This window comes from Cololabis saira, chromosome 3, assembly GCF_033807715.1.
Source record: "Cololabis saira isolate AMF1-May2022 chromosome 3, fColSai1.1, whole genome shotgun sequence".
Taxonomy (NCBI): Eukaryota; Metazoa; Chordata; class Actinopteri; order Beloniformes; family Belonidae; genus Cololabis; species Cololabis saira.
In genome coordinates this window covers 22,605,683-22,631,950 of record NC_084589.1, presented here as the reverse complement: position 1 = coordinate 22,631,950, position 26,268 = coordinate 22,605,683, and the positions used below count along the sequence as shown (strand labels likewise).

Here is a 26,268-nt window from a genome sequence, read left to right as displayed (position 1 = left end):
AGCGCACGAAGAAGCACGTGGTGTGTACTTGGTAAAACAGTCACATACCACACATCTGTCTCTACTGCAAAAGAAACATTCTTCACCCGGAATAAAACCCCCAAAGAAAACACACCCCAAAACAAAGGGCACAATGAAGTTGTTTTAAGTTAATCAAGCCACAGACTTCGGTGCAGCCGGTAAGGTGTTAAAGGCCAGGCAAGGGTCAAGAGCCCAACCCATGGCATTCTCCGCTATGATACATCCCAACACACAGCCACCATATGTCCAGGGTTTCACAGCTAATGAGCTAACCCACCCCGTGTGACAAAGACCCATTCAGACTCAGTTGACTCGGAGGAAATCTGCAATGCCATGGTATGATTAGGCCAGAATGCAGCACTAGTCCAGCCAGTGGCCGTTTGGGAAAAACAATAAACCAGAACGAACACAGAAATAAAAGGCGCGTTAGGGGGAAATGGTATGCAGACAAAGAAGTTTATAAAGCACTTTTGAGTGGATAAACGTAGGCATGATCTCACCCTCAGTCTGCTGCAGCTCCATCGCTTGCCTCCATCAAAGCCCCCTGAGACTCCCCTAACACTCTCAGCCTCCGTCACTCACAACTCTTAATAAGGCCAGCAGGAAAAATATGCAGGGATGAAAGATGCTTCTCTTATGTTCTTGCTTTGAGGATGTGTTTCCGGTTGTCAGGGGAGGCTGGGGAAATGCAGCTTTATAGAGTGATGCTGCATTTTAATAGAGACAATAAACCCATCCGCTTATAACATAATATTTTTTTCCCATATCCTGTTGTGTTGCAGCTCTGGGGACTTTTGACAGACAAGATAAAACCCACCTTCTCAATCTAAAGGTAGAGAAGACACCCCTTAACAAAGAAGAAAAGTGTGCAGAGCTCCTGGGGGAGGAATATATCACACATATTCTTTCACTGCAGCGATTAATATCTAGAAGAAAAAAAAAAGGTCAAACTTGACTTGAAACGCTCCTGTATATCACAGTTATGTGTGGAGCCTGCAGTTCATACATCAGTCCCTGCTGTGATGTCCCATCAGTCCCATCAGCCTGGTCACACAGGAGAGACCCACGCCGCAGGTTATCAAAGATTGATGGGGTGTCCTACTTTAAAACGGGGAGGAGGGAACTTTGCATCATCCTCAGTCTTCTCAGAGGTGTTGATTGAAGGTCGTGTGGCCTTTTGTGGCCCAATGCAAACATTATCACTGCATCCGCCAAACGTTATTCCAGGGTTTGTTTCCACTTAACCAAAAGACCTGACCCCAGTTTTTGCAGGTAACTTGCAAATGCAGCACTTTGACGTCACAAACCAGTTCTGGCTGATGGAGGTTGCTCAAGAGTGAGAAAGACTTCACCTCCTCCCACTTTCTCTCTTCCTCATTCTCTCTAACAGAAGATAAAACAAACTGACAGAACAAACAAGCAGATTATCCTAAATCCTTTGCTCTCTATCACATAACCTAAACATCTCCTATATGCACCATTCACTGTCGTCCTACCCCTTTTTCATTCAGAGTGCTTGCTTAATAATTAATTGATTAATTAGTTCTCTCATTAATCATGTATTCATTAATCATGGCCTGATTTTTCTGAAGGAAGCGGCGCAATCTGAAAAACCCTGAGTTCACATTTTACTCTAATTATGCTCCTTTACTAATCAACGCCCAAGAAATGGAGTTTCAGGAAATTAGTTTTCCCCTTCCCTTCTTTTACTCAGCACAAAGCAGGATGTATCGAGGTGGGCAGGTAACGTTTTCCCCTCTTTTTATGTGCTCCGGAAGCTTTTAGTCATCAGCAATTTAAATGAATGTCTCAATTTTCAGTCTGTTGCATTTCTGCACATTTAGCTAGGAAAAGAACAGAAATTCTGACCATGGACTGGGGCACTTATAAGCTTGGCTTATAAGTGTCAATTTAAAAGCTGATCATAAGAACCGAGAGGCGGCACTGGATCCACGGCACTCCTAAAGAGGAGGTCATTTGTTTAATCGCTGGGAGTTACTGTGTGTAGATGGAGAGACGCAGAGATAGCACAGTCCAGAATCATGCTCTGTGATGTGGGGTGAGCATGAGGGGGAGAGTGACAAGGATCATTTTAAACAGGTTTAATTAGAGGTATTTGTGTGCCTCTGTATTTCTGATGCACAGTTCACAACACGGCTCAGCTGCTCTCCGTGGAGAGGCTCTTCAGAAAAAAAAAAAAAAAGAATAATGCATCAAATTAAAGAGAGCTCCAATGAAATGGAGGCAAGTCGGGCATTAACCACTAAGCTTTAAAAAGCACACATATTAAGCAACACTAATGAGACTCTCATTGAGCAAGCTGTGTTTTTTATTCAAACACACACACATGGCATCGACTTCAATGTGCCATTGCTGCCTCTGAATGAGGTGTCTCTCTTATTCATCTCACCAGCAGCAAACATGGCAGAAGTGAACAATGATGTTCAGTATATGGTCCTCTTACCCTAATGAGATGCATACATTTACAGCATTAGCACCCTCATTAAAAAATAATAATAATAAAAGGGGGGAAAAGTATTAATTATGAAACGCACCAGTTCCTATCATGAAGAGCCAAGGGGGTCTCCACTGGGCTCAATTATGAAGAGCAGGCTGCAAATCCCTTGACTAAATTAATTGATACCCCAGAGCATAAGGCTCTGAGTCCCAGCACTGAATCTATGCTGAGAATTCCTTTGTTTTCATTTCCAGAGCCTTTTAGAAAAAAATTAAGAGATAGAGGCAGTTTTAATATTATCTCTTCGTTGTTTTATAGATTTTGTAATCTATCATTTATTAGTATATTTACTTGTTTTGTTTACTTGTCATGTCTGCAAGCTGGGAATGTGAGTATTGCTACCCAGTCTGGTTCCATCTCTGAGCTGTCGTTGCGCCACACGATGTGCACCATTACTATTTTATCCACCATGTCAGCTGTTATGCAGAGACTAAACCAGAGCTTTTGAAAAAAAACAAGAAGTTAATGATTAAAAGCACAGCAAATTATACTGAAAGCCCTTCCATCCAAACACTGGTGGGGGGGGGGGGCAAATTAGGCTAGAGACAAGAAAAACAGAGGAGAGTCGGCTGAGGGGAGGACAGAAAAGGGCTGGAACTGTGACACAGATCCAGCCAGCAGCTGTCTCGCAGAGGAAACCACCAGGGGGTAAGAAGGAACGAAATGACAAGACGAGCTCAATCAACATCTTGTCAACACGGCTTGCTGATGTATACAGACAATTTCATACCGCCACAACCAAATCCCTCCCCTTTTCTGTCTTTTTTTTTTATTTTTTATATGGCTTTTTGTTTCCTGTCCTCCTGCCAGCCAGCCAGTCACTTGTTATCTGTCTGCACGGAGTCAGCTCTCAGCTCTGTGGCTCCCGGGCTTCAGAGTGTGGGAACTGTTTAAAAGCCATGCTGGAATTTTACTGAGAGAGATACGTCTGCCCACTGGAAAACCCCCGAAGATATGGGACCCTACGACACTGAAAGCACATGCACACATGCATGCGAGTGGCAAGTGTGGGAGAGCAGCATGAGAACAAGTGTGTTTATGGCACATTGTCAGGCACTGCAGCACAGTGACTGCGCGAGTCATTCACATGGACTCACTCACTCACTATGTCACATCAGCACTCTTGGACCCTGTCTTCCCCAGCTCCTATCTTTTTCTCCTCACGCTCTCCTCTCCTTGCATGCATACCGCTCTATTGTACCATCTGATGCATCTGTTGTAGCAGCTACCCAAGCAGGAACTCTGGGGCTGCTTGGCCATGTGATCAGCATCACTGCTGCCCTGATGTGTGCAGCGCCCTGCCCCAGCAGGGAAAAGCCTCATGGTGACGGCCTTGGAGACGGACTGATTACTGCATTCCATTACCCTCCACCCCCCGACGACCCCTTCACACTTGCTCCTTTGCAATCGGAAGCTGACAGGAGCCCACTTTTTCCATTTTACCTTGCCTCAGTCTTTCTGCTCGTTCTGGCATCTTTTTTTTATTTTTTCCTGCTGCCCCCCCACCCCTACCCAACCTGCTTTCTTGAGTGTTGTGTTGACAAGCTGACACAAACCCCTGTGATTTTCACACCAGGGATGCAGAGAGCGAGAGAAAAGGACAGGGGAAACAAGAAAGTGGAAGCAGGAAGAGATAGGGAGGGGGGTGGTTGGAGGGAGAGTCTGGCAGGAGATGACAGCTGACGGAGTCTGAAAAAGGAGAGTGATGGCAGAAAAAGGCACAGAGAAAGCAAATCAACAATTAGTAACACCTTATATAACTCTTAAGGGGGCCCGCGTAGCATTGATTTCAGGGACTGTGCCTAACTGACTGTAGACAGCGATAAGCGGAGGAATGAGAGGATGGTAGCGGATTGCAGATGGATGCAGGAATGGAAGCGAATGCCCTGGGTGGGGGTGTCGGCGGAGAGCGGGAAGGGGGGGGGGTCGGGTGGATGAGCCGGTCCAACGTCTAAAGAGAGTCTAGGTCTGAGCCAAGATTTTCACAATAGAATAAAGGCTGAAAGGGGAGGCTAGGAGGATTAAACTCCAGCAAAACAGCTCTTAAAAAGCTGTTAGACTGCAATTTGGGCACAAAAACGCAGAATGGGAGAAAAGATAGTGAGAGTGGGTGGGTGGGAGTGCAGCTGGAATGCAATATGGGAGAGAAAGGATTGAAGTGAGTCTGCATGGGCACTGTCAGGGCTGAGACCATCTGCAAAGACCCGGGCTGGAGACGTCTGCAAGAGGCCGAGCCAAAGGAACGACCCAGAGGTTCTCACACATGAAGTTCATGCACCGCCACAAGCTGGTGGGTGGTAACTGTTGTTAACCCCTTCAAGCTCTCAGAAGTTCAGTAGGAGTCACAGTAATGAGCTTAGTAGCCAGATCAAACAGGAGATGGGTGCAGTATCCCCTCTGGGACTCTTTGGTTCAGTGCTGCTGTATGTTTTGTATACACACACATAACATAAGCACACACTCACACATACTCAGTAAAAGAAACACAAAAGAGCCGGAGTCAAAACAAAGGGATAATAATTCCATACAGAGAGAAATGGAGCTCCCATTTTCCAGCCCGATTTAGAAGCCTTATCTAGACAAGGCACAATGGATGGCATTTGGGGAGAGGGGTTGTTTATTCCAAGCTTGACACTTTTCTGCCAGTTGCCTTTTTCTGCACTGTGGGTTTTTTTTCTCCCCTCTTTGCCTCTTATTGTGGGGAAATTTACACCATCTGAATTCCCCCTTTGTGACTATTGGGGCGGAGGCAAAAAATGTAAGTAGTGATCTGGCACTGCTTCTTTTTTAACATCTTTAATTATTACTGCACACAGCAAATTGGCCAGTCGAGTTAATAGCACTTATATTTATAGACCTCACAGGAAGGGAGGTTGCACTCCTCACGCTGGAAGGGTATGCGAACCGGGAGTAGATTCACAGTTAAAATGTCTGGACAATGCACCTCATCTTTCAACATCAAGTGCAGCTGAATTTTGAGCATGGGAAAGTGAACAGGATGGAGAGTCTCCTGTTATTCTATGTTCACTTGAAGGGCATGCAGAGTAAAATTAACTTATACCCTTGGATGGGTTTTTTTTCTTTTTTTCTCAGATGGTTACTGTGGTGACTTGCCAAAGTGTGCAGTGTGTGTGTGTTGGATCCGCGCTGTGTATAAAGGTCATGCGTGGTGCCATTATCTTTCTTAGTCGTTGGCATCATGGCTACTGCTTACACGTACGCATTTTCTGCCCACACACTCACACATAATGACAGCTCGAGTCTACACTTAAATCTATCACGGCAGATGTCCAGCGGTGGATGGATCCCTACCGACATCTGTCCATCACTTCCTGATCCCTCCTAATGTGAATGTATCCCTATCAGTTCGAATGAAACGGGCGAAAGAAGTGCCGGCAGTGCCAGGGTCAGCGCAAAGCTCTTTAATAGGTGGCGGTCAAGTTTGGGAGGCTTGCTATGCACTTAACTCCAACCATGTGACAGCAAAGTCACTGTGTCAAAGTAACTGCTAAATGTGCCCTCCAGTGCCTGACAAGTTCCCTTCCCTATTAACAACTGCCCTGTCCTCCAGACCTATTAACACATTGAGAGGCACAGGCATCCACACAGACATAAACACACATAGCACATTTTCAGACAGGAAAAACGCACGCTGAGCTCAAGCAGTCAGACAGAAATGCACATAAACTTAGCCTCATGTGCATCCAGTGGCGTGAAATTATATTCCATTTTGAGAAATCCGGATTAGGATGTAAGAGACCAAATGTGTTTTGACCTTGTTACTGAGGGAAACTGGAAAGAGCACACACTATACACCCAACAAGGTAAGAAGCACAGTAAATGTGCCATTTTTTACGGCGGGGATTTGGCGAACTAAATTTCAGCATGTAATGCTCCATTAAACACATTCAACTATTATCACCTTTGCACATATTTACCTGCACGAGACAGCCAGGTAAATAAACGAGCATCCGCAGCGGCAATGGAAGAATTTCAAGGGGTTTGAAGTCTTTCTCTTTGAATCTGATTCAACTCCAGCCAATATACAAGCTCCTCATTTTTAGTCTGGTGGAAAAACACTCAAAAACTGCGGTGCGTGTTTGTGTACTTGAGTGTGTGCGCTGTACGTGACGCTGCATCATACCGAGAACGAGCCTCCTCACCCCCACAACTCTTTACTTCTCCTCCACTAGTTCTTTGTCTGGTTCTGTTCCTTCTCTCTCCCCATCAGAAATGTATTCATGTAATTAAGCTGCTAATACACCGTCAAAGAATTGTCTAATTCAGCAAGGAGGAATTAAAGGAATCTGGCATGAGTCATTAGTCAGTCGAGATGTTCTGTTGAGTGTTTTCAATAAGGGATGTGGAGAGCCATGAATCACTCATATGGTGTGGAGACATTTTCTACAGCACATGCTATATTTGTACGCCTGTATATATACATATGTGTGTGTACACATGCTGTTAATTGCCATTTATGAGCATGACCAATTTTATGTGGGCGAGGTAAAGAGAAACAATTCTATGCATGTAATCCACCTCAACAATCAACCAATGGAGTGACTTATTACCCATTGTAAACATTAAGATATTCTCGGCAAGATATTTAATTGGAATCAATGTTTGCTCTGTTGCAAGCACAAAAAGGAAAATAACCAGCTTGGGCTGCAAGGGGGGAGAATATGAAAACGCTTAATAGCTCATAAAGGTAGAGTGTTAGGGACAGGCAGGCAGATTGGGAAAACAGCATTTTTTAAGGTGTGAAGGGAAAATTCCAGCCTTCGCTAAATGCCTAATAGCCTGAGCTCGAAGACGTTTCACTTCTCATTGAAGCTCTCAAATTGGCCTCTTTTGATCCACAGTGCGTGACACACATACAGTTTACCCCTGTTTGCACCCACAGCTCATTCGCCTTTGAAAATCCTTTGGTAAAATGATGAACGGGGAGAGAATATTGGGGAACATTTTTTTTTTTTTCCTGATCAATTATCGATTAACCCCTCTTCTGGCCTAGGCAGAAGGTGCATGTGAAAATGGGTTGTTTTGTTTTTTTTTCCAGGCGGTTGGTCGGTTGAGGCGAGATGCCCTGAGCCTTAAGAGAACTGGCGTTCCTGATGAGCTCACTGTTTGGCAGCTTTAATTGTGCTGTTGCATGACACAGGCGGGAGGGTGTAAAGGGTGAAGCAGGAGAGGAGTGAGGATAAGTCCACGGTGCACCCTGAGATGAAGTGGGTAATTGAGTGCGGAATAAACACTGCCAACAACGTCGGAAGTCCCCCACCCCCTCCCCCCCCCTCCCTTCAAAATGAAGGGAAAAAAAAACAAAAAGAAAAGAAAAAAACAAGGAGAATGGAAACGAAACGGGGAGAAGAGATGAGGAGAGAGAAAAGGGGTGAGACAGAGAGAAAATCCCAGCTACCCTCTGGGGGGAAAGGCAGCTATTGAAAAGCTATTAAACTTGCATTTAGCAGGATTGATTGGAAATGAAGAGGCCTATTAAAAGAGAGGGACAAGGGGACAATAGCGCGTTTCTGGCCGCCGTATGTTGCCCTCCTTTCAGGGGCTTTCTTTGCCGCGGAAGGGGGGGGGGGGCAACCCTGTCTGTTTAAGCGCTCTCACCAAGCAGTTCAAGGGGGGGCTTAACACTGCCTGAATAGAAGCGTCTTTATCTTCCTCCGTCCCCCTTCCCTTCCATTCTCCACTGAGCAACAAAGAAATAGAGATGGAGAATGAGGGAAGATTTTTTTTTTTTTTTAAGTCTTTTTCCCAACTCACACAGGCACCCCACTTAGATAACCAACCAGTCGCCTCTCCCGCTCACCTCCTACCTTCCCCTATGGATTAGTTACCTCTGGAGTGTTGTCTTCTTCCCTTGCCAGCAGGATTTGTAATACTCAATCTTTAGCATGGGGGACACAAACAGTCAGAGTTGCATATCCGTATTCATGCTGTGTTTCTGCATGTGTGTGAAGGCAAGCCAGCCAATCCGGAGAGGCCGTGTGCCTCCACTGAAACACAGCAGTGAGACGGCGGCAGGTGTCTCTGCTGACTATCAGCAGGCTCAAACGCATGGCTCCCCTGGGATCTTTAATGGAGTTTTGATTGTTTAACATCCATTTTTACAAAAACCGCACAAAACGAGTGGCAGATTTTTTTCTCCCCAGAAGTGGGTTTGCTTCATGTCACTGAGCATATAACCATATGGTCTTTGGAAACAGTTAAATAAGTTATGAGGCACTGCTGACTCTTCCTCTTAGAAGCCACATTTATAGCTAAAATCATATTTTCCCACACGCTGGCCTTGTTCATTCGCTCAGCAAGTGTCATGACAACAAGAGAGGGAGCAGTCCAGTTCACAGCCATCTGCTTTTTCTCATATTTTGTTTACAGACAAAGTTACTTTGCAGCATTTCAGCTGGCTCTGCAGAACTGATTCTCTTCATGCGTGCTTGTATATTTTACAGCTTTTCTGTGAAGTGCAGAATTGTCCATACACTTAAACAAAAAAAATCATGCCGTTCTTCTACTTTTTTTCTTCCAGCAGCCACCCAAGCGGCCTACTTCTCCCAGCAGCCCCAGGACCAGGTGGTGGTGGCCGGTCAGTCCGTGACTCTGCCTTGTATCATCGTGGGCTACAGAGGAATGGTGCAGTGGACCAAAGATGGACTGGCGCTGGGTGGAGAGAGAGACCTACCAGGTACTACCATCAACATCTTTTTTTTTCCTTCTGCCTTTTCTGTATTTATCTCCCCACGCATCTGTTTCTGTCTCGTTGCGATCAATGCCAGCTCTCATTAGAAATCAACTCTCCCTCTGTCAACCGATGGGGTTTTACACAAATGAATGGCCAGAGAAGAATGCTCTGCTGACGGATCGGCTAAAGCTGCACACACCAAACTTAATTTGTTGTTTAGCATTTTAAGAGTCTTGTCGGAAGGTGGATAATCAATTGGCTTTTGTCACGCGCTGACATTTAAATGTGAAAGAGAGTACAGAGAAAGTGGAGAGGGTTTCTCCTGACCTTAGCCATGCCGTCTTTATTGTGTCCGTGTTTAAAAGATGGTCCCGTGTTGCTTCGGCCCTCTCACATGTTGCGTTTCCAGATCCATGCTGCTCTGGTAACGCAGTGGCTCAATGCCTAGTCCTGTGAGGTGCCGCATGCTTTCATTTTTGCCTCACAAAGAGCTTTTCCTCATTTCTTTTGCCTTTGTTCGGTGCACAAGTCTGGTTATTTTCTTTAGTCCTTTCATTATGCGTTTGTTGTTGGTTGGATTGTTTGTCACTGACTCTATCCTCTGTGCTGGCTTCATGCAGGCTGGGCACGGTATTCCTTAATGGGCGACCCGCTATCAGGCGAGCACAGCTTGCAGATCGATTCAGCAGAGTTGGCGGATGACGCGGTGTATGAGTGTCAGGCTACACAGGCGGGGCTGCGCTCCCACCGTGCCAAGCTCACTGTACTAGGTAAGATACACAGCTCACTCATGATCCTCACAGCCAGCCACTCATGATGAGGCCACGCAGGCTGGCAAACCTTTACAAAAAGAGGTGTCTTCATCACAAAAACAAAAGCAAATGTAGTTGTAACACATGTGCAACCCAAGAAAACAATGTCATTAAAAGATAAGGTGGATAAATATATATCGGAAAAACCATGTAGGTAATGTTGGGCATCTAGTGTCCTGCCGGAGGACACGTCTTGAAAGCCAACCAAGCAATTTTCAGGCACAAGATGAAACAAGAGGAAAAGGAAACGCCTGTACTTCCAGTGGCAATAATCAAGTCCGGGATAATGTGATTGCTGCAGTCACAAATGACTTGCGTAGCTGCTTGAAAGTCAGGATCTGCACAGTTAGCACATTTTACAGTGAGCCACAACATCTATCAACCGCAAGGCGGTTTTTACATTAACGCGATGTGAGTGATCTACTTCTTCACACAGACGTTCAGAGGTAGAAGTGGGGTGGGGGTGGTGGGGGGGCACAGTGAAGATTAGGAGTGACAGATCTTGTGGGAATTGGAATGAGCAAAGCACTGCTGGCATCTGGTGGCATGCAAAGGAAAATCACTTTATTAATTAGTCCTGTCATTTGTCCATAAATCGTCCCACAACCGAATGTTTTTCATAAAGAGCCTCAGAGTGTAAAATTATTCAGACCTGTTGCTGCCTTTCTTTTTTTTTTCAAGTCTCAGTCTCTTGCATCTATCTGTTGCCTTTAAGGTGTTTATTCTGAGTTTCCCGAGGCAGTGTGGTACAGATGAGGTTGCCACGGGAAGGAAAACAAACGAAGACCCCAAACAGCTTGCAGGAACATTTCATCTAAATGTGTGCGGTGCCAACGTCAGCTAGTCAGACCCCCACATGCATATATGGACTCAACCAAAACCGTTTATAAAACCTGCCCTTCTACAATAAATTCATCCTGGAATACCAAGGCCGATGGTTCATGAAAATCATGTCGTATACAGAGAAATGAAATCAGGTGGATTGCCTGCAGTGTGTATTTTTGTGAGGGCACGACTATTGAAGAGGAATTGTGTGTGTGTGTGGGGGGGGGGGGGGTCTGTGTATGCCTATGTGTGTGCATATTCCTGCATGTGTGTGTAAATCAATGTGCCCAGATGAGACCAAAGCAATCCTGCACAGTCAAAGGAGTCAACAGTGGGAGTGCAGTCAGGGGAATCGGCATGGAAATTAAAATCACCTAGCACTCGGATTCCATTAGTGTCCGTGCCGCAGCAGCGGAAGGACCTCTGACAATTCAGATACACACAGTGAAATTGGTTCGGTGGAGGGTGCGAGAAAGGCCAGCTCTAACCCTATGTTTACGCCTTCTCTTATTGGTTGGGGAGATAGGCGCCTTCATCAGGGGTGGCACGCTTGGCTTGCCAGTGGTGCGTGCGAAACCATGCAAATAAATGAACAAATAAGCAATTCGGTTGAAACATCGCTCTGCAACAGTAAGAGCAAATAGAGCAATAATGCCAGTCCCAAGAAAGGAAATAAATAATGTTGAGCATTTCTTTTTTTTCCCACCAAATAACAATTGCTCTTGGTCTTTTCTCCTGTCTGAAACTACACCTTGTTAACAGACACTTGGCAATAAGAAGCTATTGTTATATATTGATGCTGAGCTAAGAGCAACAGGAGGCTCGATATGAGTTTCAATTCCGTGTGCCACTGTACTCGCCGGGAGCTGTAATGAGCCTTTTTGTTTTTGAGCGCTGCTTGTTCTGTTTTACAGTTCCTCCCTCTGACCCCGTGGTGGAGGGTGGCCCTGTTGTGCGGCTGAAGGCCCACACAGCACACAACCTCACCTGCAGAGCCTCGGGAGCCAAACCTGCTGCTGAGATCACCTGGTACAGAGATGGAGAGGTCATGGAGAATGTGTTTTACTCCAAGGTACGGTGAAAACAGATCTATGGCCGGCATTATCATTCTATCCCCAACACCCACACGATATTGCAAAATGCAACAGTGGGCAGAAAGAAATGCAAAGCTATTCAAAACAGAAATGTTTTCTCGAGGGGTGTGATACTCAGTCTCTTTTCCCTTTCATTTCATTTTTTTTTTATTTTTCTCATCTCTCTTCTTTCCTCTCTCATATTTTTTGCAAAAATCTTTTGCCACCCTTCTTTGGCAAGATTTGTTCTCTCACCCTCTGCAGTCCCCCTCCTGTTTCCACTCATGCCTGACCCCCGCTGCTCCCCCCCCACCCCTGCTTTGCTCGCTAATGCAGCGACACTACAGCATAACTGGAGCATGCCAAAGCTCAGACAGGCATGAGGGTTTCATACAGTAAAGGTTCTGCAGAGAAGAAATCACCCACAACAACGTAGAGACACAATGGGGATGCGTCGGAGCGTGAGCCAGCCGCGGCTGGGAAAGTGTCACATTTTTCATGCTCTCTGACCACGCTAAACGACGCTAAACGCCACATTTAAGGATGTGAACGCCTGCAGTGAGATGGGGTGGGGGTGAGGATTGGAGGGAAAAGGGAGAATACGATATGTGATGCAAAAAAAAAAAGGAAATGAAAAGGGAAAGGAGGAATATTGAGGGGCATGAATATAGTTAACTTGGGTTATGGCTTTGTGGAGAACTGAAAGAATTTCCAGTATTATTTCAAAAGCGAGATTGTTGGTAGGCTCGGCTTTGTCCGAGGGAGCGGTGGTGACAGGGAGTGATGTGATTTGATCTAGCATAAAAATGCTTTTTGTGTGACTGGCTGAGGAAGTGAAAGACCTGCTCCATTGATTTGGCTGTCAGGGGAAAAGGTTCAGCTTGCACTCGCTCTTTTTCAAAGTCGTGTGACACTTCTTGCTCATCATCAGCATCCACAAAAGACACACACACACACACACACACACACACACGCCTATCGCTGTGGCTATCGCAGCTTTTTTCCTCTGTACACGAGTATGAGAAACAGAGAGGGAAAGTGAGGGAGCAGTGAGCCATATCCAAAGAATCTACACCTTTCCTCACTTAGGCGTATTGATTTCTGTGAGCAGTAAATAGATTTAAAAGATGATGACAAACAAGGAGCGCTGACAGGGAACACTCTCAAAAATATGGGAACAGCGCAATATCCCCTGCTGCATCATAAAATATATGATTTAACTGACATGCCAAAGAACAGGATGGCAATTTTAATGCCTCGCACATGAAAAATAAGTCCTGCCGTGTCATGTGGTTACATGTAGTGACTTGTTTTGTGCAACATTGAGCTTATTTTTTCGGTTTTATGTGGTCGTCCAACTCTGCAGGCTCCAATGGAAGACGGGAAGAGGGAGACAGCTGTCAGTTTGCTTCCAATCATTCCTGAAGATAGTGACTCCGGACGTACCTACACCTGCAGGGTTCTCAACCCAGCTGCCCCGGCCGGCCGACAGATATCAGTCACTATCAATGTCCAGCGTGAGTCCTCCATCAGACCGCCTTTTGAATATCACATTGTAGGAGAAAGCGTACTATGACTGAGTTTCCCTCTGACATTGTTTGACTGTTAAAGCTAATTTAGTCCTACTCATGGTGCTGTTGTAAATGTTTTTGCCCTCTACAGACCCTCCGTCAGTGACACTATCAGTCCAACCTCAGACTGTAACCGAGGGAGCTAAGGTTCTGTTCATCTGCTCGGCCTCAGCCAACCCTGAGATCACCGGATACAGGTATTCATCCGTTCTTTGTGTCCATGAAAGCTGTTCACTTTCATTCTCTGCCCTGAAAACATACACAGAAAACACACGAGAATGCTGATACAGTACTATTTCTGATTTCTATGATTTGATTGGTCTTAAAACATGTAGAGCCAAGTGGAAAATCAAGAAAAGCAGTTGAATGAATGAATGAATGAATTTTTATTTCGAACATGTATATAAAATGAAAGTAAAAATAATAATAAAAAAAGATAAACATTTTTTTTTCTTTTGGCTCTTTTCTCTCTGCATTTGGATCCATTATTTGGGGGGGTATGGGGTGGGGGTGGAGTGGGTTGGTGGGAGTGGGAGGGTGTGGGAAGGAAGGGGGAAGAAGCATCTGAGCAGGTGGTTTTTTGTTGTGTTTTTTTTTTCTCTCCCTGGACTGTGGGGATGCTTCTCTATATATATAAATGAAAAATAAATAAAAAGTTGATAAAAAAAAAAAAAAAAAAAAGATAAACATTTACATCTTCATATAATAGTTCGAAAAAAAGGAGTAGGAAGAAGTGTACACTTTTTCCTAGTTCCTACCCCTTTATAACACTATGGATTTACATTATTGCTATTACAGTATTATATCTACACAATATCCATATAAATATAATCTATATAAATACTCTGTAAACATGCCTATCATTACATAATTATCCATATAAGTATATAAACAATATAAATATTACATAAATGTTATATCAATATCTAGAAAATACAACTATTATATACATCTATATAAATATACACTATATAAACTACATAAATATCCCTATAAATATATATGTGCTACATACCCAATAAATATATAATATACATTACATAATTTCAACTATCCCTCTCAATAGATAATATATACTACATACAGTACTCGAGTTATAAAAAAAAAAAAATGGGGGGATGGTGGATTTTATCATATGTGGACAGATAATTTGTGCTGATTACAAATAATATAATATATTACAAATAATAGCACTGACCAAAACACCTGCAGAAATACTGCAGGAATGACATAGCAGCAGTTAAATGCAGCCTTCTGTAAGCTTTAAATATCCACTGGGCTTACATCAAATACATCAAAACACAACAATAAAAAACACTTTTCTGAACTTATCAATATGCCTAAAATGCCTAAAATGTCTCATTTTAGTATAAAAGAATCTCATTACACTTAAAACAAGACTCATCACTGGAAAAATAAACAATTTTCACCTGTTTCAAGTAGATTTACACTTGAAATTTTAACAGATTTTGGCAGATTTTCCTACTTATTTCAAGTGAAAATTTACCTTAAGCAGGTGAAAATTGTCACATTTTTCTGGTGTTATTTTTCTGGTGATGACTCTAAATGTTGAAATAGCAGTAAAACCACATTCATTGATGAAATGACATAAGCGATGGAAAGGGGGATGGCAGTTTTACAAGGGGGATGATTTTGAACGTTTTTATTTCAGGGGGATGCCATCCCCCCTCATCCCCCCTCAACTGGAGTACTGACTACATAAATATCTAAACATATCCTAAGCAAGTATAATATACCATTTTTCCCCAGTTCATGGGGGGTGGGATTTTTAATAGATTCAGCTGGCCAAATTGGATTTTTGATTGACATCATTTGATTGGCACAAGCCTCGGATCAACTGATAGCCTCTTCATCACACATAGCTAATTGCCTCTCCTGAACGAATGCAACTGTATAATTGATTATGTATCTGTCCTAGGTGGTCAAAAGGAGGAGAGCCCATCTCAGAAGCAAACGGGGACAGCCTTGAGGTGACAGTGGACTATTCCTACTTCACTGATCCTGTCTCCTGTGAAGTGTCCAACTCCGTGGGGAGCACAAATGTCAGCACTCTGGTTGATGTGCAATGTGAGTTTGACTGAAGGCAAATATTTTACGCTGTGCGTTTTTTGAAGTTTGTGTTGCTTCCTAAGTGGTTCTGACTGACTGTCTGCTTAAACCTCAGTCGGGCCCAGACTGCTGTCGGAGCCAAAGCCGATGACGGTGGACATAGGGATGGATGCAGCCTTCACTTGTGCCTGGACTGGAAACCCCCCGCTGACCCTGGCTTGGACAAAACAAGGCTCCAGTGTGGTAAGGGGATGAATGCAAGACACCTCTTTATTCTGATGGTAGAGCCTCAATGCCTGTCCTGCAGAGAGAAACGTTCTCACATGGCCTTGAGGCACGAGTCCCGCACACACACACCTTCTCCGGCACATTCTTTCTCACCTCACTCGGCACGCTCCCTCAGGGCTGAAGCCTCTGGCAGAAAACTGTCTGCCCTCTGACAGATCCACACAGAACGATCAGTGCCCGTGACATAGGTTGATACCTCCGGCACGATCAATTGTTCAATCAATCGTTCAATCATTCAGCGAGCGAGCAAAAGGTGCAAACAAACAAATACATGTGTGGAAACTTTGACTGCAGCATCTCTGCCAGACATAAGAAGCAGTCGAGCTCCACTTCAGTATCTATCTTCTCAAAGTCGATTTTGTGAGTGGAACAAATGGGACGTTTCCACCTCCACTTTACATCCCCCTGGTAAAAGTGTTTCAGTGCACACACCATTAGAGCGGGTATCCCATAGGAGCTTCTCTCCAGGCAGCTAATAGAATTCCTGAAGCTGCTGGAGAACAAACCCCCCCCCCCCTCCCAGTACTGACCGCTGTCGGATGGCAGGAGCAATGCCGTCATCTCAAAGAGAATGCGCTTTCAGCCACTCTGAGGGGAAATGCACAGGCATTTTTCTAATCCACCAACTGCCACTGTCTCTCACACAGCCATGAGTAATGGATTAATTGGGTTACTCCATAAGTGCGTTGAAATAAAAAAAAAATAAAAAAATTGGAGAGTGGGGGTGGAGGGAAGGGGGAGGACAGAGTGGGGATAAATGGATTAATCACAGCTTGATGGAATGACAGGATCAATGAGCTAAGGAGTGAGTGAGTGTAGCAACTCCTAAGGCTGGACCCACTCACACAGTGTGCTACGATCTGTCCCCACTGTTTAATTACAACAATCTCCCCAGCAGCGCGGTCACTCAGCGGTGGCTGGAGTGCCTAATGTTGTGATTAAAGCTGTTCACAATGAAATTAAACTCAAACCACCAACATTTGTTCGAATGCTCGGCCCACCAAGGTGCTGCCTCCACAGTGAGTGGGGCCACTGATAACGGTGCCCGTTTGTCTGCCTCTCCCCCACGCCTACGCACAAGCATTTCTTATTCTTACTTTCCCCATCACACTTCTCACTTGCCTTTCTGGATCTCACTAGGTGCTCAGTAACGGTAATACCCTGCAGCTGAAGGCTGTTGCTCAGGAAGACGCTGGGACTTACACCTGCAAGGCCATTGTTCCCCGTATCGGAGTTGCAGAAAGAGATGTCACTCTAACAGTGAACGGTGAGTGGCTTCCTTGGAGGAGGAGAGTTACTTGACATTCACATTGTATTATACTTCTGTTTTATGTTACATTTTGTTTATGTAGATGACTTGTATAACAATTCCTATTTGCCGGTTTCAATTATAGTTAAATTAGAATACACATGTTCATTATGTTGTGTCTTTTGGATGTTTATGCAAATCAGCGCATATTTAACAAGACAGTGCTTCGTTTGAATATACAAAAACATTTCGAGGATACGGCAGAGAAAATATTTTAGTTTTTTTTTGGGGGGGGGGGTTACAATTTTTTATGTGTGATAGCTTTTAGTGAAAATGTTTACCTGTAAATGCAGCTGTCCACTGGAGGTTTCCCTCGTTTAAGTTTTCATGATATTGTCCACTTTAGTAGCACATATTACTTATTGAGTTAAATCCAAACTCTTAAGCTTTTCATTAGGGGCCTGTTGAATAAAACAGTATTTTTCTTCTTCTTAAAACCATTAATAATCTCAGATTTCACTTGTAAGCCAGAGGATGAGTCTGACCCTCAGATGGAGATCCATTAGCATCGCTGAACTACATCCACCATCTCCATCATTAAAATGATGCCTACATATGTTAAAGTGCTTTGGATATTTCAGGAGATATTGCAGCTCTATGGATGCGTTTGCTTCTGAAACATGAAATGAAGACGTACTCTTACTTGAGTAGTACCTCTACTTGTAAGGGTGTTAGTACTTTGATTTTATTAAGTGTTTAGGCTTCTTTTCTGCCCTGATTTAAAATTATTTCAGAGAATTTGATATTTGGAACAGTAATAATAAAAAAGATATATTATATATATATATATATATATATATATATATATATATATATATATATATATATATATATATATATATATATATACATATTTCTCTTTTCATTAACCCTCTCTATTCCCTCTGCCTCTCCTTGTTTTTGGCACCAGGTCCACCTATCATCACGGCAGAGCCAACACAGCATGCTGTCAAGCACTCAAAGGGAAAGCTGGAATGCCGGGTGGAAAGCAGCCCTCCACCTGATAAGATTGTAAGCAAGCCCGTTGTTTGTGCTGCTGTTCATGCACTTCACTGTAGACGCCTGCACACTCCATGCTCCTGCTAGCCACACCCACATGAGAGCGATCACTCAGAAGAGCTTTACCCCCCAATCTCACCTTTGCACTTCCGCGCCAGCGCGAGAGGCATCTTTCTGCTGACCCTGTTGAACTGCGGAGCGTATGCCGGACTGAGAAGAGGATAATGAGGATGTGACGAGGAGTGAGACACAGCTGCCCTGCTGGCCCTGTGCGAGAGACTGCAGAGAGTTTTATTTTGTAGTGCGGCTACCTAACCCTCCGGGCCTCACCTGCAGGGCGATCGTGGTAGAAAGCTTAAAGGTGAGCGTGTGAGCCGTGTCATCCACGGAGCACTTCAGAGGTCAGCAGAGAGAAGGCAGCCCGGAGTTAGAAAAATGGCAATCAGTCAGTGGCAGGCTGGGGTGTTAGGATAAACAGCCAGTGGTGGACAGTAACGGAGTAAATTTACTTGAGTACTGTACTTAAGTACATATCCAGAGGATTTGTACTTTACTTGAGTATTAGATTTCTTTGGTACTTATTACTCTTACTTGAATACATTTCCAAGACAAATATTTTTACTTTTACTCGAGTAAATTTCTAGGAAGGCTGAAAAGTACTCGTTACTTTCAGGTCTGCTCTTTTTTCTTCTTCCCTAAAATCCTATTGGACACAAGCTGTTTTTGTCAAAGGAGGAGACCTATCACAGTGCACGCTCTCCACTGGGATGTACGTAAAGCGGAAATACGTCAAGCCTCCTCAAAACGATACCGCCAAAGTAGCCTGTGTTTGTCAAGACAGAGCCACAACAAGTCAAGACATACCGCAACAATAGCTACGCCTGCGTCAGGAGAAGAAAGACAATCCACTGAGTCGTCTGAGTCTGATAATGAACCGGACTCGGAGCAGGGACTTTCACAAAATCCTCGGCCGTATCTTAACTCAATGTTTGAGTTCGACCGAGTAAAAAGCGAGGGCACAGACAAACCACAGACATTTATTTTCAAATGTTTATTGTGTCTACCGAAGCAGAACTAACTCTCTGCTTTCAACAACTCAACATCGAATTCTCAGAAACAAGAGTTAAAAGATCCTTAAATTAATTTAGAAAAAATATAGTAATTTACTGATGTGGAAAATAAGAAATTTACTCTTACTCTTACTTTTACTTAAAGTAAATTTAAAAGCATTTACTTTTGGATACTTAAGTACCTTTAAAAGCAAGTACTTTTCTACTCTTACTCGAGTAATATTTTGACTGAGCTACTTTTACTTGTAACGGAGTAAATTTTGACCAGTAGTATTTGTACTCTTACTCAAGTACTGGGGTCGAGTACTCTGTCCACCTCTGTAAACAGCCATGCAGGCCTCCGCCTCACCAGCATCTCTCTCCCTGCTGTCTGTTCTCCGCAGGTGTGGACCTTTGGAGACGTGACTCTGTCTTCCGGCTCCTCTGGACGGTACTCGGTGCAGACTGTGACGAGCGACCACAGTGTCTTGTCCTCCCTGGTGCTATCTGAGACTCTGGCGCAGGATTTCCAAATGCGCTACAACTGCACAGCTTGGAACCGCTTCGGTACCGGCAACGCCCTGGTGACGCTGAGAGAACAAGGTACCCGGAAATAAAAAAAAAAACCTATACAGAAGCTTTAGTGAAAGCCTTGCTGGGAGGGGGCTGGATTAGATCAAATCAGTGCCCCTGTCTTGTGCTTATCTTAATTATGCACTACTAATCAATATGATTTAATCAGCAGGGGGGGGGGGGTTACTTTAATAAATATGTTTGCCCCATGGCATAGATATTGATTGGCTACAAAAGTCAATTAGAGGAGCCTACACGTGTTTGCAGTTGGGATCATAATCTCTATCACTGTCTCAGAGCCAAGCTTAACTTCTCAGCTGCAGCCCGCTTAAGTGGTTTTAAAATTAAACAGTAGTACATTTTCACTGATTCCAGTGGAAACCTTTTCTGTGGCAGATCCCAAAAGTAAGGTCCTTGTCCGTAATTTACATCAACGTAGCAGAGCGGGGTCTCCAGAGTAATGGGCAGCGATATCTTCTGGAATCTCTAATTAGATTACTGTCTGTTGCTTCATTGCATGTCAGGCCTTGTTACCCTCCCTTCAGAGAGATTAGAGACAATAGCCAGGCTGTGAGATGCAGGACTGCCTGCATTGGCATATGCTACAGGAGCTGTTTAAGGACCAGGGCTTACTGCAGATGCATTTATAGCCAGGACTAAGCAAAACATATGAAGGGATCTCTTTTCTTTTCTTTAAATTTTTCTCCAAACTGGACTTTTTTGACATGCACTCATGCCTCGTCTCTCCTTCCAACCTTCTTCCCCCTACGCTTCTCCCCTCCCATCACTATTCCCCTCACAGAGGCCCTGCCTATGCTGTTAATTGTTGGTGGATCAGTGGGTGGAGGCTGTGTCCTGCTCATCTGTGTCATCACGCTGGTCTCCCTCTGCTGCAGGCACACAGGCAAAGGTGAGCTCAATGGTTAGTATGGGCGAGAAGGGAAACAGCCGCTTCTTCTAATCAAAACAAATACCAGTTTCTGCAAGTTTGCACGGTTTAACTTTGCATTTTTGATGTAAATTTAAATGGATAAAGTAAAACTTTGATATTCCCATAGGTAAGAGGTGCACTCGTCTTTCCAAGAGTGACATCAGAGTTCAGATCGTTCATAGCGATCACAACGCTACACGTGGCAATGATGATGAGGAGGATGTCAAAGAACCCATGGTAGGTTGATTTTTTCTTTGTATGGAAGACATCTCTTTTGATATAAAATGGGGATGGGGGGGGGGATTACATTAACACAGCAACATAATGCTCACACTTTCTTTTGTTCTTATCCAACTGAGCTCTTATTCATCCTTGTAATTCCTTAGAAATGCTTGGTCTTCCCTCAGGCTCCCAACAGCAGCGAGTCTCCAGGGACATCGCGCACAGAGCACAGCGACCTCTTGGAGGAGGAGGAAGACGAAAGATCGGACATCAAGGTAAAAATAAAACACAAACATGAAAAATCGAACTCAATAACAACAAATGTGCTTTCTCTGTAAATGTGTTTTCAGTTATTTGCATGTGATGCATAGTTTTCTCTGTCCTCCCAATAGGACCCCACTAACGGATACTACAACGTCCGCGGCCACGACGACCGCCACATCCGCAGCAGTGGATTCTCCGAGTACGTCCCTAACTCCCGGCCGGTCTACACTCCATCGCAGCTGCCCTCCCCCAGTCCCGTGTACGGTCAGCAAGGCACCCAGCCCCGCGTCTACGAGTTCTCGCAAAGATACGCCACCAACACAGTGAGCAGATCCTCGTACGAACAGCCGCAAGCTGCCCAGCAGCAGCCGGCCCAGCCCGCCAGCATATATCCCACCGATCCCCTCTACAGCGGCTCTGCTTACCTACCTACCAATACCTACGGCCGTGCCTTCACCAGCTACGTTAAGCCCGCTTCCTACGAGAAGGTGGACGCGTACGACCAATCAGATCAGGCCAGCAAGGTGTCGAGCTCTTCTCGCTTCTCTTATGCCTCCTCACAAGTGTCCTCCCAGCAGTCTGACTACGGCCGGCCCTCACAACGCATGCAGACTCACGTCTGAGTTCAAAAAGTGAAGTTGGAGGAGAAGTGAGAAATGAAAAGCCACTTCCACATACATTTGTGGTTGGACTAACTAACTCATGCAGCCCTGCAAGGACTCGCTTGGACAGTATTCGGAGGGAGTCGGGATTCAAGTTATGGAGTAACCAACTTGTGATGGCTACTAGGATTTACAAAAATGTTACGCGCAGGAAGATTTCAACAGATTGTCATGTTCAAGTTAAAGATGTGATGAACCGTAGTATGATACCTCACCAGGTCGTCTCTACACGATGACCACCCAAATGTTCTCTAAGTGAAAGGGGCCAACTAAAATATAAATCAAAAGCATGTCCTGAATTTAGGTGGCCAAAATAACTGGGGCAACTGTTTACCTGCATTCCAGAGTTTACTTTGACTCAACACTCAATGTCAAACATTGACTTATTAAATACTTTGAAATAAGACATGGCAAAAGCTAAGACTTATTTGAGGAGAAAAAAAAAACACAAAAAACACAAAAAAAAGGATATGAACAGCCTTTTGTTGTCTGTCATTTGGTGTCTTGTTGGCATGCGAAAGGAATTCTAAGCACATTTGTGTCCATCATCAACAAAAGACTGAGCTATCCACAGAGACAGGCATGAACTACACTGCACAACATGCTGGCTGCACCGACCAACAAGTGCTCCAGGCGCTGTTCTGTATGAAAGTAATCGGCAGCGGAAGTCTTGTGGCCGGAGCCGTGTTCCCGGAGCATCCGCAGAGAACAAGCGTTTCATGCTTCGGATATTAGCTGTGTTGCTCGCCAGTGGATAAGAGGAGGAGATCTGAAGAGAATGTTTATTTAGCCTTCATTTTAATGGAGGACTGTTAACAGTTATGGCCATGAAATCCCAAAGATGGTGTTAACCATAATGAGGAAAATGGGGGCTAATGTGGAAATTCTGCTGTAGTACCCCTTGCGATGTTTTCTGCTGTGTTTTTCTGATTGTAAAATGAAGATTAGGATATTAACCAGAACAATCAAAAGTGATGTTTGGAAAAAATGATGGCAATCTTGAACTGAAATAAACTTGAATGCGGCATCAAATTCAGCAGGCTCAGGTGGGGTATAAGGTCTTAAAGGCAGTCCCAACGCGGACCATTCACTCAAGTTTTACAACTCAAATTGTCTCAAAATGTTTACAAGAAACAGTACTACCCTGAAACTTTATCTGTACAAATGGCTCAGCCCATACTTTCTCTCTGTTGCATGCAAATGATGTGTCTTGTGAAACTCTTCAGCGTTTATATTCATGTCCATTTCATGTTTGAGACGTCGGTTTCTGCACCTGATCCTGTTGCATTCCACTTCCTGGATGTTTCAGTATGGACACCTGTACTGCCATTGGTCCATTAAGTCTGTTGCCAGGCAGCCTAACAAGTGAACAGATTTCACGTAAAGTGAGGAGGCAAACATCATCGCTTGTCTTTATTTTTATATTTTATATAAGCCTTAAAAGTACAGCGTGTAAGCTGCTCTACTGTAAAGTATCTTTATATACATATGTATCCTTGGTTGATTTATTTGGCTCCACAGATGTTTTCGTGTCTAAGTTGTTCATCAATCATTGAATGCAGTAACCATGCTTCTTTTGGAACACAACTAATTGCCATTTTTTTTTGTTCTTTTCGTTCATTTAATAATGTATTAAGAATTTTATTTGCTAAAAATGAGCTATTGTTGCTTGTACCTTTGTACACATATTTATATTTAAATAAACCATTTCCGATAAAGAAGTCGCTCTGGTGAATCATGGAAGTTAATCAGCCCGGCACACAGTTTGATTGGGCATGAAGAACAGTGACAAACAAAGCTTCCCATGTAGCAAAATGATGAATACATAAATTAGATGCTCTGTCTATGTTGATTTTCCTATTCCCCCAGTGGTGCTCTGTTGTTAATGAAGACAGATGAGACGGTGGAACCCCCACCGTACGAGTATCCACCTCCCAAAGTCAATGTGCCCATTTGGTAGTGTAATAAGATAAAGCCGTGACAAAGGAAGGTATTATTTGATGATATGAGTTTGTCTTGTCACCGCTGTTCCCAAGGTATGCACGCTGCTCACAACGGGGAGGAGAAGTACACTCTCATTACAATTCTACTGTGAGAAAGGACAAGGTCTCCCAAGACATGCATTTATTATGCACAACGTACGGCAGTACAAGCCCCCATCAAAGACAAATGAATCAGGTAATACAGTTGTGTACAGAGCTCTCAGATGAAAGATGTTTATTATCATGACTTCATATAAAAACAGATGAAAAAAAACCAACAACAACAAAAACAACAAAAAACACACAAAGAACAAAAGCCTGAGATTTAAATCACTATCAATCTGAAAAGGTCTGGCTTCTCTAATGGTTTCTGTAAAAGAAACAAATGATTTACACTTGCAGTTTAACGGTCGCTCCAGAAGCAATAAAAAAAAAGTAAGATATAGTCTCAACAATAATTTTATACCCTTCAATAAATAATATTTTAGTAAAGCTTTGGCACGCCTGGATAAAATAGCTCCAGTATAAGTCAAACACAAACCCTAAAAGAAATAATCTAGTCAAATCTACTAAGTTTATTCATTTATTTTTGACAAACAAGAAGGAACTAACAAGGATGGGGAAGGCTACTGACTGACCGTCAGGTGTCTGACTGAAGGCACCCAACACCCTGAGCTTAACTCGACGCTTGTGCAAAAGTGAGCTGGATCAAACCCACAACCTCCGTCCAGCCGCTTCAATCTAATATTCTGTCAAATCCCTAACAGATCAGGCAACATGTAAATTTAAAACCAAAGCACTGATCTGACAAGCCTGCTCTCGCTCCAGGAGTCTTGAGGGACCGCGTGGTATTTCTGTCTGTTCAGCTCACCAATTACAAATCTGGTTTTATTTACTACTGGCCACTTTCCCAATCGAACAGTGGGCTTTTAGATTGATTAATGCACTTTTCTGCCTTCTAAGCAGCTTCTGATTTTCATGCATTTCAGCTTTAAAAATGCCCTCTCTTTGTTCTTTCAGTTGAGTTTTTGTCAAGTGTATGTTTTTGTCAAAAACACTAAAGTTGAAGGCAGTTACAGCCTGAGACCGCTGCCGGTGTGGTGCGGCTCCTGCAGCACGGCAGTGAAATCAAACCATCAAACCAGTTTAAAAGAAAAACAAAACAAGGCCAAAAATATTTTCCAATTTTAAGTCAATGACACTGTACCCAGACACGCACGTTAAAAGTCGAGTAAAATATTCATAATCTTAATTCGTTTTAAAAAGGTTAAACAGAACACGGTTGGCAACCATAAAAAGTGCTTAAAAAAGTCATTAGTAAGAGAAGCTGGGCCTCACGCAACAGTGTTGTCAGCTGCTGCTAAAGACAATCTTTAAACTTGTCCAGAATCAGACTAAAATGCTCCATCTCCATTATTTATAAACACTTTGATATTCCTCCGATCTGCATCCCTCCCTGTTCCTTTCATGGTGTCATATTCCTGTTTCGTCTTTGATCCACTTTCTCAACTTGGTGACGCGCGAGTAGACACCGGGCTTGTTCCGGCGAGCGCAGCCCTCGCCCCAGCTCACTATGCCGGCCTGGAACCACCTCCCGCTCTCCTCGAAACATGCCAGGGGGCCGCCAGAGTCTCCCTGGTGAGCACAGCCGGGGGAAAATAGTTATTACATTGGGTTTGGGTGCGAGTGCATCTCCAGCAGCCCATTGGCCGCTCAAGGTGCAAGTGTTCTGCAGTCTCACCTGGCACGCATCGACTCCCCCAGCCAAGAATCCGCTGCAGAGCATCCTGGAGGTGACTTGGCCTTCAGTGACCACGTTACACACCGTGTCGTTGATGATCTTCACTGACGCCTTCTGCAGGATCTGAGACTTTTGACCTGCAAGGGCAGGACAAAGTTATCAGCCTTCCTTCCACAGGACCCCCTTGTTCATTGTTCACTTCAAAAGGTGATAATGGGCTGGATTATTGTTAGCTAATGACGGTTTAAGAGACTTCCCAGGAGAACTGCCGTCTGAGTTGATTTATGGATATGGAAGGACGGTTTAAGTGAAAATGACAGATTAGAGAAAGATGAGAGAAAAGATAGGTGGGATAAAGTGGAAGAGAAGTATGTCACGATGGGAGAGATTAAAAAAAAATGGAAGGGACATTAAAGCAGAGGAAGAAGTCATGATGGAACGAGAAAGATGAACTGAAATAACAGGCAGGCGGGGAAAAAGATGAAGGACGGAGATGAATGGATCGCTGTGAGAATGATGGGGGAGGAGCAGAATGTCTCAGTTTAGATATCAACTAAATATTGGAAAAGGAAAAAAAACAATGGTAAAATAAAGCCTCCATATCAATCAAAAGTTGTGATGATAACAATAAAATTATTAATTAGCTACAATGGGAAAGAAATGA

General features: G+C 43.9%; 2 protein-coding genes across 3 annotated transcripts in view; one reads left to right on the top strand and one right to left on the bottom strand.

The window, feature by feature from the left end:
* Window positions 1-23,596, top strand: part of kirrel3l (kirre like nephrin family adhesion molecule 3, like) — a 36,828-nt gene extending 13,232 nt beyond the window's left edge. The window contains exons 2-15 of one of the 2 annotated variants that reach the window (XM_061716601.1): window positions 9,081-9,236; window positions 9,854-10,003; window positions 11,785-11,942; window positions 13,310-13,460; window positions 13,606-13,711; window positions 15,454-15,602; window positions 15,700-15,827; window positions 17,013-17,139; window positions 18,092-18,192; window positions 19,634-19,832; window positions 20,605-20,712; window positions 20,861-20,970; window positions 21,141-21,230; window positions 21,348-23,596. In XM_061716601.1, the coding sequence (XP_061572585.1) occupies window positions 9,081-9,236; window positions 9,854-10,003; window positions 11,785-11,942; window positions 13,310-13,460; window positions 13,606-13,711; window positions 15,454-15,602; window positions 15,700-15,827; window positions 17,013-17,139; window positions 18,092-18,192; window positions 19,634-19,832; window positions 20,605-20,712; window positions 20,861-20,970; window positions 21,141-21,230; window positions 21,348-21,842 (2,228 nt within the window). In that variant the 3' untranslated portion in view covers window positions 21,843-23,596. Of the gene's footprint in view, window positions 1-9,080; window positions 9,237-9,853; window positions 10,004-11,784; window positions 11,943-13,309; window positions 13,461-13,605; window positions 13,712-15,453; window positions 15,603-15,699; window positions 15,828-17,012; window positions 17,140-18,091; window positions 18,193-19,633; window positions 19,833-20,604; window positions 20,725-20,860; window positions 20,971-21,140; window positions 21,231-21,347 lie in introns of both variants that reach the window. The other variant, XM_061716599.1, reaches the window with a different exon arrangement.
* A 485-nt stretch (window positions 23,597-24,081) lies between these two features.
* Window positions 24,082-26,268, bottom strand: part of st14 (ST14 transmembrane serine protease matriptase) — a 32,838-nt gene continuing 30,651 nt past the window's right edge. The window contains exons 18-19 of the mRNA XM_061716547.1: window positions 25,605-25,741; window positions 24,082-25,498 (exon numbers count right to left, since the gene is read on the bottom strand). Coding sequence (XP_061572531.1) covers window positions 25,337-25,498; window positions 25,605-25,741 — 299 coding nt within the window. The 3' untranslated portion in view covers window positions 24,082-25,336. The remainder of the gene's footprint in view (window positions 25,499-25,604; window positions 25,742-26,268) is intronic.